This window comes from Channa argus, chromosome 3, assembly GCF_033026475.1.
Source record: "Channa argus isolate prfri chromosome 3, Channa argus male v1.0, whole genome shotgun sequence".
In the NCBI taxonomy this organism is placed as follows: domain Eukaryota; kingdom Metazoa; phylum Chordata; class Actinopteri; order Anabantiformes; family Channidae; genus Channa; species Channa argus.
The window spans coordinates 3,568,097-3,580,932 of record NC_090199.1 but is presented as its reverse complement, the minus strand read 5'-3'; the positions used below and the strand labels follow the sequence as shown (position 1 = coordinate 3,580,932).

At 40.4% G+C, this 12,836-nt stretch overlaps 1 protein-coding gene across 4 annotated transcripts in view; it reads left to right on the top strand.

Moving 5' to 3' along the window:
• lcor (ligand dependent nuclear receptor corepressor) overlaps nt 1-12,836 on the top strand; it is a 69,306-nt gene that overhangs the window by 40,199 nt on the left and 16,271 nt on the right. For 3 of the 4 annotated variants that reach the window (XM_067498057.1, XM_067498059.1, XM_067498058.1), the window contains 3 exons: nt 1,136-1,215; nt 5,224-5,356; nt 9,350-9,829. In XM_067498057.1, coding sequence (XP_067354158.1) covers nt 1,136-1,215; nt 5,224-5,356; nt 9,350-9,829 — 693 coding nt within the window. The remainder of the gene's footprint in view (nt 1-1,135; nt 1,216-5,223; nt 5,357-9,349; nt 9,830-12,836) is intronic. The other variant, XM_067498060.1, reaches the window with a different exon arrangement.

Genomic DNA, 12,836 nt, shown 5'->3' with positions numbered 1-12,836 from the left:
GTTTAAATTATTGCTGGGAATAAGACAAATAAGGGGCAGAGAATGATGGGATTTTGTACAGTGAAGATGTCTCACTGATGTTTTTTTTCAAACGTAGTATCATTCAGTTCACAGGAGGCTTTGGCTGCGTACAGACACTGACTACAGAGAGCAGTGAAACTGCCCGGAGCTCGAGTCATTTGTCATATTAACTAGTCAGTGGAGAAATCAGCACCGGCTAAAAGTGGGAAGCTGCTGATTTAATGTTTGGTTGACAGCTAGTTGCTAATGACTAATAGCATAGAAAATAGCACTTGGAATCTAAACTCACTCACTGGTCTACAGAACCTGAATTAATTTTGACATTTACACACAGAGAGCAGCTGCAACACCAACAGAGTGCCTCCAAAGTTCAGTACAGATTTTGAAGTGATGTGTGTGATGATTCTGTACCAGACAAACAACAGGTGAAACACTTAACCTGAGGCTCCGACTGGAAGCAACAGGACAGCTGTGGGGAGAAAAATCAGAAGTCTGGAATATTTCGCTTTTATGAGCTGCGGCTGACTGAACTACTAGGAGACAGCAGGGAATTAAAAGTCTTAAGAGTCTTAGAAAGAGTTAACCAGTTCATCACAAATAAGGCTTTGAGCCAGGAATACATACACATTCACGTATAAACATCGTTCGTCGTGGTGTTTGTGGTCTTTATGCAAAGATGTACATGGCAGCAAATTCAGTTCCTGCTAATTATGTGTCGTTCCCTTTTTACACAACATACTTGACGCGCGAAGTCGATTGTCACTGTAGTTTAATAACTGTAATTAAAAGTGAATCATTTTATGGCTCAAGTTGTTGTCGCCTCTTCGGGTCTGACCTGATGTGAAGAGTTGGTTCATCTGTGCCCCATTAACAGCCGGTTCTAAGACTCGACCTGTGTCTGTGTTTAAACGGAGTGAATGCAAAGGTCAAAAACAAAACCGCAACAAGGGACGAAAGCTAAGCTTATGAAAAAAACCTGACAAAAGATGATCTTCTCCTCTTTGGTCCCATGTCATACTTCCTGCTGTCAGCGAGAATGTTTATGTAATGTTGTGATACTGAGCTTATTTTGCAGGATTTAACCCTTTGCTCTGTGTCTCTCTCTCTGATCCAGACTGCGAGCCCAAGGAAGTGTGTGACTGGTCCTTTGACGAAAACTGTCTCTTCTGCTGCTTAAGACGCGAGAAAATCAAGGTGAGAGGCATCACAGTGTTTTGTCTCGGTTTCAGAGAAGACTAAGTGGAACTAAATGGCTTTAATGCCTTAACTTTAAGAACCTTGTGTGAGTTGTTTCAACTTTACATGCAGTTGTGTTGACACTGGTTTTTCTCAGCTCAGATATACAGTTTTCAGATACTTGTCTACTATTATTATTCGGTTTCCCCCCAAATATCCATTATTGTTTTCCAGCGTAAAATAGTGCTCTGTTTCCAGTACACTGTGTACTGTCCCTGAACGCATCTCTTTTAGTACCACTGTGTGTGTGTGTGAATACTGCTCATTGTTCATAAAATCTTCTGAACAAATAAAAGTTTAGCGATGAATGTCGCTTCCTGCTTAATGCAGCACTTAAGGAACTTACTTTTATGAATTAATTCCTCTCCGTGTGTGCGCTTATTTATGATATTTTGTTTTCTGTCACCATTTCTGAGCTTTCCATTCAAAGCTCATCTTTGTCTCTCCACCTCTTCTTGCATACTTGTTCTTAGTGTTGTTCAACCATGATGGTCTTGACCCCAATTTAGCTTGTGAAAGGAACGCGACACAATGATTTGGAGGTGGGTGGTGCATGCATGTGGAAGTAGGAGGAGGTTGGTGATCGGAGCAGAATAACAATGAGTTTATTGAACCAACTACTACATCATACACATACACTTCACAAATGCACAAACAGCGACGCTGTGGAACCTGCATCTGGCTTTTTTGCAGTAGAAAACGCATTCGTGTGTTGCAGACACTGACTCCCAAAAACAAAAGTGTTTTAGTGGCTGTAATGGCTCTTGGCTGCCGCTATAGTGGCAAATCTAAACACCAGTGGGTACAAATGAATTTGGTAAAAAAGAGGAAAAAACACAGATGCTATCTTAGGTAGGAAGCGGTAATGACAAATAGCTGAGACTCACTCAGCCTCTATTAATTAACTTATTGATCTTATCACATCAAAAAGATCAACGGCTTTCGGCTCGTCCCTTCAGGGGTCGCCACAGCACAACGTGTTCCGCATGTTGATTTGGCATGAGTTTTTACGCCGGATGCCCTTCCTGCTGCAACCTTCCCATTTTTATCCAAGGCGGGATTTGAACCTGCGGCCTTCTGTATCCCAACCCAATGATCCACCAGGCCCCCTATTGATGCTCTTGCTTAAATTTCAATAAAGTCAGTCAATGGAAACACGCACTTTTCATATTTGGTTTTGGAGAATCTTTGAACAAAACTATTTTTGCTTCTCTTATGTTGTTGACTAAACAGTCTCAACTTGAGATTGACTTAAGGTGTCTGCAAACAGTGCGATGACAATGATCATGTAAAGTTTACTGCATGTCACACTGTGCCGGATGAGTCAGACACAACAACATCAATTTTACAAATGGTAAAGTGTGCAGTGAATTCTAGCTCGGGGAGGGGGGAGGGGAGGGGAGGGGGAGGGGGGGCATGTTGTTAGCTTACACCAGCTATTTGCTCCACTCTTCTATTCTGAAAATGCAGCTAAACAATAAACAGGATTTGGCCAAAGTGCTGATTATTTGATGCTTTGAAAATCCACTTTAGAGGGAAGGAGGAGAGTGTTTGACCCTGGAAAGCAGCACATACGTTGGTGGTTGGTTTGTAGACGTTGGTCTTGGCACCAGACTGGCAAATTATGCCGCAGAAAGTGCAAAGTTGCCCAGAGTAAACACACAACCACTCGCTGTTGTGCGGTTTTTACAGCAGGCCAATTCAACATTAGATGATTGAAGAGGATTTACATTTAACATACCTGTAATGTGACTAGTCAAAGCTGCTATTAGAAAGCCTACAATACATTACAGGTAAGTGGCATTGCATTTTGACTCCTAACAGAATTTTGACTAGTAATATCTTGTCATGTCAAGCAGATGTTCCATACATCCCAAAAAAATAAGGCATCTTTTAAATATGCCAAACTACAGATGTAAATTGGACTTAGGACCAGCTAGTCAAGGTGTAATAGCAGATCTGCTTTTTGGCTCCAGTGTGGATAGTCAAAAATACACACATCTAAAATGAACTTCTGTTGGTCTAATAGATGATAAAAATGGCATCATGAGGTCCAAGAATAATTTCTGAACAGTCAAAATGTAGTTGTAGATATCTTTAATTGTCATGCTTACTAGTCAAATAACAATTGTAGAAACCTTGAATAACAGTTCCATTTTAGAAGCCTGTAAGTGGTAGTTGTTCTTCCTCCTCTCCAAGTTTTTTTTTTTCTTTGATGGTATAGTGATATAGCTGATCTTTATTTTCGTGATGATGTGTTGGAACAAGCAATCAAGGGAACACAAGAGGAAGGGAAGTTAGGAGGGAGACATTCTTCCCCCGGCAGTCACTTGTTTTTCAACTTGACTCTCGTCCAACCTCAGAGGTCGGCCATCTGTCTCCTAAAAACATCCCTGCTTCATCACCTCCCCCCTCCCTCAACCCCCATCTGTCTCTGTTTCCCTTCCTGCTCGTGTTAAACCTACACATCATGCTAACAGTGCACAGTTACTAAAGATAAGACTTCAACACAAGCAAAAAAAAAAGAGGGAAAAAAATCAATTACCTCTGAAAAATCAATTAAATAAAGGCGAGCAGAAGGTTATAGGTTACAGGAGCTCTTTTTAGCAGCACTGTTGGACTGGTCAATAATTATTCTTGCCACTCACAGTGTTCAAATCATGACACAAATAAGACAATTTGCAGCAGCTTTTAATTGTATTCCTCCTCTTACTCAATAGAGTTTTCATCTTTTATTCATCTTAGGGCTTGAAAGCTCCCTCTGTTTCACTGTTATTACCCTTAGCTTGTTTGCAAAATACCGGAGGAGCTTCAGTAGGCGGCAACCATTGATTCATTGATCTGAAACCATACAAACCGCCAGTGGAAAGATAGATCTGAGGGGGTTAAATTAAAGAGAGAGGAAGAGGGAAGAACTTAAAAGCCCATTTTCATTTTATTTGTGGCTTTTTGTCCTGCCATTGACGCACACGAGAAAAATTAATACTAATTTTAAAAAAGGTGTTCTCTGCATACCATTCAATGAAATGCAGGTGATTCAGCTGCATCTCAGATCAGACGACATGCAATATCCAAATAAGGAAGAGTCGTGAGCACACTGGTATTTTCTATCTGGACTAACGTTTCAACACACATGTGTCATCAGATTTAAAAAAGCAACTTTTTTTGTAAAGCACTTAGATTACAAAGTGTGTCACATGGAACATCGAAATTAAATTTACATTTTGTCCCATTTAGTTTTTAGCAAAGTCTATGGAAAAAATAAAAGACCTCTGTCTACATCCTCTAAACGGTCATCTGTAACTGGAAAAAGGCCACGAAGAGCCCAGCAAATAACGTTCTAGCTTAGACGTTGCAAAAGTGCTTTGTGATAAAGGCAAAAACAGAAAAAGAACAATAGTAAAGATGGTGGTATTAAAAGAAAGAAGCAACCAAGCCACCAACCAAAGCCTCCATGCAGTGATACACCTGAGCATGCAGAGCTCTAAAAGAATTCTGATACCCCAGTGCGACAAGTTAAGGGTTGGCAGTACATGCTGCCTCTTCGAAGACTTAACACAGACCTTAGAATGGATTCTAAAACACACTGGGATTGAGGGATCATGCCTGTCTGTCCTGCTTAACAGCATGACTGATACATTCTGACCATTCTGCAGTCGATGAATAGATTTCATTTTTAATCCTGACACACTCATCACGGCTGACAACAACACGGTTTTAATTCCCCTCCTGATTCAGACGCTGTGCTTTCCTGTGTTAAATACTAGAAACAGTATAGGCTGGTAATTTTTCAAGCTAAAGAATAAAGAGCTCTGCTTGTATGTACAACTCGTCTCCTGAACCAAGATGAGCATCTATAGTTCGACAAGGTCACTTACGATGGGATGGTGCACAGAGGTTTTTTTCTTTTCTTTTTTAAAAACAGGACTTAACTCACTATTTGCCTCGGTGTGTTTTTCTGTGCAGGAGCACAGGGCAGAGAACGGTGGAGGCAGCCAGGTGCTGTCAGAGTGCGAAGCTCTCAAACAGGAGCAGTCTCGGATCAGCCAGCTAGAGAGACAGGCCCAAGACTTCCTCAATGCTGTGTTCTACAGAAAAGGTAAACGCACTCATTCCTCCACAGCCATTTCGTTACTCTTCACCACACCTTTCTGCTCAGGATTATCTGGTCAGGATGGAAATTTTAAGCAATTTTCTGACCTGACAGTAAGTCACATTAACAATTAATGGGAAGTTAATCATTAAAAATGTATGACATGCAGTGATCTTTGCATCCACAGAGCTGTTGCCTTTAAGAAAATAAGCTCATGAACAGAATAAATATGAAGCTCCACGCAGATGATTTGGGTTTTGCTGGGTTTATATGGTGAAATGTCATATTTTAACTGTAGGATAAGACGGGTATCCTGTCCTGGATGTATGCTGTTAATTTATTGTAGGTTAATTGAATTTATTAATGTAAATTATTTAATTCAAATGTATAACTCTAATGCAGACCATCTTGACATTTTTCATGTATTTAAGCAGGTTAAGTAAAAAATTTTGTTAAATAAATGTGGAGAAATTAATGAGCGTAAATTCTGAAAAAATATCCCTTAAAGAAAATGTACTGTATTTTTTTAATTATATTTTTGACACATTTGTTCCAGTTTACTTACAAGTAAACATGATTAAAACTGGAAAGACTAAACTTTATAGAAGCTGTTTGGCATGTAAAATATCACATGTTACAGATGGTCTGTTATGTTTTTAGGTCAGTACTGTAGATGTACAGTAAATTGTTTAGAATCTTGAAAACATATCTTGAAATAGTCGTCAAGATTATTCAAGTGTCAAGACTATTACCTTACATTTACCTTGACAAGTAATGGAATTGTGGAGTGGTATCATGACAATCTGGGGGTATGTGGGAGGAAAAGTCCAGAACTGTTTTTCCCGGGGAAGTCCTGCTCTGGAGGGACCAGAGATATTGTAGCAGATTAATGATTACAACATTTATTGTATAGTTTTGGAAAAGTACACATCAGGCACAAACGTCAGGACTTCAGTACTTTACGTTAAGTTTCACCTGCATAATAGGACAATTTGTGCAGTTTGTAAGTGGATAAAAAGGGGGGCAAGAATCGATCCCTGAGGGACACCGCATGGAAGTTTTTCAAAGTTTTACAACTGGAACAAAGACATTTCTCCCTTCTAGGTAGACCCTAAATCAGCTAAGATCTGGGCCAAAGAGGCCGACCCACTTTTCCGACCTGTACTAACAGTTCCATGATGATTACTACGAGAGGCCATGAGGGAAAAACTGTAGAAGGCTATTTTAGATGCTAGTGCTAGGATGAGGATCTAATGCTGAGTTTTGCAGAGTGAAGCCTAAATGTACATGCGACAAATATCACTGATTAGATCTGCAGTATTTCTTGACTGAACATAAAGCCCCATGAGAAAATACCACAGCTAAAACCCATGAAGACAGTCCCGCCTTTATATTTTGAGTGTAATCGGAGTTTGAAGAGGTCTAACGGCATATACAGCCTGACTAAGGACACAAAATAGGACCGAGGGAGAGGTCCTATTCATTGCTGGACATTTGTATAAGTATTCACATGGGGATTGCGAATCCAAATTTAAAACTCCAACTCATTTCATGCAAACTTACAGCAACCTGGAAACGGATAACCCTTCAGGCTATTTAGGATCCATTTACATAAACTGAGACACTTTATCTACTTTATTTAGGAGTGGTAGGGTTTTGCATAATGGGCCTCTTCCTTACTGGAGGGTTTTTTTCTGCTGTGCTCTGATTTCAGCATTTAACTGAAGGTACAGAAACTTATGCCAATATAAATGATTTCCAACCATCTTTCAAAACTGGTCATGACTGTTGACTTTGCTGAAGATGTTATTCAGTCTAATGTCCTTGGGCCTTAGGCAGATGCGGTGGAAGGGGCCCAAAATGTGTAGGCGCCAATAAAAAGACAGAAATATGTTATGACAAGTTTCAGAGCTATGCTTTGAAAAATGGACAACTTCTTCTAAAATGAGTCATAGCAAAAATCAATTGTACAAAGAACACAGCCATATTAAAGGAAATGTAATAAACACACACTTGTGTGCTCTATCAAAAGAAGCTCTGCTTGGAACAAAACAGCAGTATCCATGTGAAAATCAATAGAAATGTCAAAGCAGCCAAATTACAATTTTTAACATCACAATGCACAAGCCTCAAGATTACATGTTAAATCCCATTTTCAGAATATTTATACAGATTTATGGTTGTATACATATTAGATATTTGTCAAATGTAATGCCAGACATTTGAGCTTCTGAAAGTTACTGCTGGGGTATTAAACACCATAAAAATGTCGAATGTATCATATCATGGGTTTCGTTCTCCTGTATTTGGCAAATGTTGGACTAGACAGGCTGTTTCCAATGTGTTCACTTTGACTCACATTCCTCAGAACCATTACCAGACCAGCAAATTTAACATGGTCTATATGAAAACACACAACAAAATCTTGGGTTTGCTTGGCATGAAAACATGATTTTAAAAAAAAATATTTATACCAGGGCTCCCATCTAAATTAATGATGCAATCGTGGCTCTTTTCCAAAGGCGGCAGCATGAAACCTGCACCTGGCAAAATGGACCAAACTAACCTGCTTCCCGAGGTTTCATTGCATTTTAGGTCCGTTTGACTGTGGCAAAGTGGGCAAAATGCCACACTGTGCATCCATACTAGTATAACGTAGTGCATCTGTTAATTACTTGAACTTGTACAACACAACAAACACTTCAGTACACAGCATGTAAACAAGATCATTTCAATAACGAGAATAATTTTACAGTATCCTGTTTTGGGGAGTGAAAAGTGCAGAAGCCCAATAAATTAACAGGGAATGAAGCAATCTGTTACAAATAACAAATGAAAACAACATATGCATGTACTCAATCCAAATTACCAACGCAGTACATAGCAAAGATCATCACTGGTTTGATATTTTTCACACATTCACTCTGTAGCCCTCATTGTTCCTTTAGTTAGCGCAGACACAGGAATCGAGCCCCCAGAATGTGAACAAATGAGTTGAGAAAATGGAGTGTTAATTTGAAAGAACTCAAAATAACTCCAGGAGGAAACCGTGCACGAAAAACAGGAAGCGTGTTGGGAAAGCAGATGTTTGAGGCACGTTGGAAATTGGCAGCATGTACCCGCTCAACAGTATTATGTTGCTTTATCTTTGCTCAACAGGCAGAATCATTTGCAAAAATATGGGATTTTTCAATTATTTCAACATAGTGTCAAGATAAGATTTTATAAGATAAGATAAGATAATGTACGTTTGGAGGACTTAGGGTTTGACTCAGTAGAGATAAGTGCACTTGACTTATGTGGGACAATGGCAGATTAATTCAGCAATATCAAATGATTGTAACCGTCACTGTTTAGCTCAACACAGTAACCGCTGAGATCAATGACGTGTTTGATGTGGGTTGGTTTTGTCGGCTGGGGGATAATGGAAAGTTTGGTTTATCTGTGTTTGCTAGTACACACTGGTTAAGTACCAGTACACCAATGATGTACAGAATTACTTTGATAATGTTTTTGATTAAGTACTCAGCCTATAAAATGCCACAATCGTGAAGATTCTGTGCATGTAATTCAAATGCGACATTGAATTGGACAGTGGCATTTTAGCTTCAGAACGGATTTGTGCAGCTACTTGGCTAACACAGTTACTGGTGAACTTCGGCTTAGGTTATGAGATCACTATTTGTCCAGACGTATAAAAATGAGGAGGATTTTAAAAAGTTACAGTGTGAGATTGAAAACGAAAAAATACTCTTTGGACCATTTAGGAAAATCTATGGAAGCTCCAGCGGAAAAGATCTTCTGTACACACTGATATCATGGTCAATAGGCAGGATTAAGTGCTGCCTCTGAGTGATTTTTGGATTATTTCAGATAAGCATCAGGATTACATTTCCAGGATAAAATCGGATAAATATGCCGTTGGACATGGCAATGAATGAAAAAATTCCTCGAGCAGAGAGGCTGACATGTTTGCTCTGCTGTTTTGTTTCTCCGCAGACCTCCCAAGTTTCTCAGACCCTCACATTCCTCTAGTGGCTCGTAAGATCATGCAGCGAATGGTCCGCCAATTCGCTGCTGAATATACCTCAAAAACTACTCAGGACGACCCACCCCTGCCCAACGGCACCATGAAGGACCAAAGCCTGCCGAGAGCGGTGTCTCTGGCCCAGGCCCCCTGTTCCCCGCCCAGGCTCCTGCCTGCACCAAGCTCTCCTCAGTCGTCTGCCTCTTCCTCTCCATCTCTGACCCCAAGACCCAGCCTCAGCCCCACCTCTGCTGCCGCCACAGCTGCTGCCTCAGCTCCTTCATGCACCATCAGCAGCAACGGTACAGGAGCCAGTAATGGTGGAGCAGGAGGTACTGCTGCTGCCACTGCACAGAATCCCGTCCTCAGCAAGCTTCTCATGGCCGACCAGGACAGCCCGCTGGACCTCACTGTCAAAAAGAACCAGGTCGACCCGGAGCCCAGCCAGCAGGGTGAGAGCAACAACACACAGTTTTTGTTACATAGCATCACATGGTGTTATAAATTAAAAATTCCCCGGAGGATTGACCAACCAAAACATGACCGAGATGAGTCTAACACAACATATTAATTAAGTGCATTTACAGTAACAAAAGTGGGGGCCTGGTGGCTCAATAGCTAGAGCATCAGGTTGGAATACAGAAGGCTGCGGGAATCGAATTCCAATCCAGGATGTGGCCCTGCCTAGTCACCAAGGGCCAACCTGGAGCCCTGGCCGTTGAAATATTAAGTAACAAAAAAACCTTCAAATACAATTTTAGTTTCTTTTAGCCAAACCCAATTGATTATTATATATTTGATTCCCCTGGGCAAAAATGATATTAGTCTGTAGAGATGATTTGAAGCCATTTTCAAAGCTACGTCATTAATCTGGTTAAACTTGGGTATTTGTGGCACTGAGGTGCCGACCAAAACAACCATGGAGAATCTGTTTGGGATCCAGCCTTGAATTGTCCCAAATTAGCATGTTTTAACTAACAGCAAGTTGACTGCTCATTTTCAGTTGACAGTGTACATTTTACACCGTGTGGCCTTGGTCTGGTCCCAAAAGAACTCTGAAGGATTTCTTTGCAGTGAGACATTGATCCGAACGCAATCCTGCCCAAAACAGCATGTTCAAGCTAAACAGCTAGTTGACTACTAGTGTGAAGACGTGTTTGGAGCAATGATCACGTGACATCTGGTGATGCATTTTGGTGACTACAGATTTCAAATAACAATAATAAGTACTGCAGAGGTTTTGCTATTGGATTCAAGCCAAGGGGATGTACGTTTCTTCTCTAAAATGGTGGTAGATTCTTCTCCTGACAAGCTTAAGACCTGGGATCATCAGGTAATTCCATATTCGGGTTTCCAAACTTGCTTTCTTAGTGACACCTCACCTTCACCTTGTGCATTAATGGAGCCCCTGCACCTGCATGTTCTTTTATAACCTTGTTCACGTGATTTGCCTTAACTAATAATCTCAGGTGCTATTACTTTTATTGCAGTAGTGACAGTTTTTTTGCTGTGAGGCAACAAAAGAGTGTGTGTGTGTGTGTGTGTGTACACTATGTATTTAAAGGAATCACCTTTTTTGTGGTGGTTTAAATTTTTTCACATTTGAGAAATCCAGTTGTTCAGCTGATTGCCTGCTTCAGGTCCACTGTACATGTTATAAAAGGGCAGCAGAGTTGAAAAAGGACCAAAAAAGGGATTTTTGAAACTCTTTCGTTGTCCGCAATTACAGTTGCATCTTTCTTCTTGAATCGCATTCTTTCAAAGCAGTTAATAAACTAAGAGAATCCTAAGCTTTACAAAACTTGTATAACCTTGAGACTGTCAACAGACTGCACGCACACACACACACACACACACACACACACGCTCACATTCGACACAAACAGATTCCACTCATGCACAGATTATTTAAACACCATCATCATTTACAGCACCATGCTCAGCACTGAAATGTAGATCAGGGTTCAGTCTCTGGTTAATCAAACTAAACCAGCAGGTGGTTGGTGTTTCAATCAGCGAACACGCGGCAGTCTCACAGCCACAGCTTGCTTTTCCAGCCCTCAGCAACAGTGTGACCAGGAACCCACTTTACTACCAGCTTTTTGGAATCTTCTTCCAGCAAGTCTTTCTTTTTGCAAAAATGATGCAGGATTCTAGTGGCACAGTCCTGGGCCTTTGTTGCTGGATCGTTTTGTTTTATGATGCTCCAAATGTGGATTTCTTCTGCTTCTTTCATGCATCCATCCTTGTGTCCTCAGTGAGACAAACTAAAGGCTAAATTATACTTCTCCATCGAGTCATGTTAAGCCGACCAGACATATGCAGAGGGAAGGGAATTCTGGGTAACTGTACACCACAGAGGCCTCAACGTTCACACCTCTCAAACCTCCCACTTGAGTGTTTTGAGATATGAATTTCAACTTATTTTTGTTTCCTTATAGGAAAATTAAAAAAAGATTTTTTTAAAAAAGGCTGGGTTTGATAGCATACTATACTTTACATAGGACACAAACCCTTTGATTAGTGAAAACCAAACCTCAGCAGAACATCCACCACAAGAATCGTGAGGGGAAAAAGTTTATCAGGTTTCATTTTATCGTTGCAATGCACGTTTACCTTTACAGATCCCGAGTGTTGTGAATTGTAGAACCTGCATTTAATTTCCGAGTGGGTTTCGACCGAGAAGCGTAATTCTGGCTCAAGACGCAAGGGAAAGATGCAAGCAAGTGAACGATGGATACACTCAGATTAAAAGACTTCAACCTGTAGTGGAGCAGTTTGCTGTTTTAACAGGCAAACTTTCTCATCAGGAGCTGGTGGCAACCAAAACATTTACCAGGAGAGTGGATCCTGGATTTATGTTCACACTGATGCAACTAATGCTAATCTAACTCCGTTCATTAGATGAGTAAAGACTACACCAATAAAATGATGAAATAAGTCAGAGAACATAATGACAACACCATGCGCCACAGTAAGCAGCATGTTTTCCTGTCACGTTAGACAAACTTTCACAGTCTATTTTAGAAATTGTGACATACTTCAGTCCGTGAGCACGAGCAAATGTTTTTTTTTCTTTGTATCTGTCTGCACACATTCAAGAAAACCTTATAACTCATAACACAAACTGACTAAACTGTATGAGTTGCGGTTTTGATCTGATTGGAATTGGGAATTTCTTGTGGCATATATTTGCATGTTGATGAGGAAACTGTTTGAGCCTGTTATATAGGGAGTTATTACTACCAGCAGTGTGTTATGGGAAAACAGGCATGTTAACATAGACGCTCATTAGCTCAGAGAAGGACCTCATTAGTGTGACTCCTTATGTATAATTTATGATGGTTGCTTTCACTGGACATTTTGCGAGTGAAGTGCTTTCTGATTAAGACTGATTTTTGAGCCAAACTTCTGTGCACACATACGGTTTTAGTTACAGACTCTTGATTTGTGTGTGCA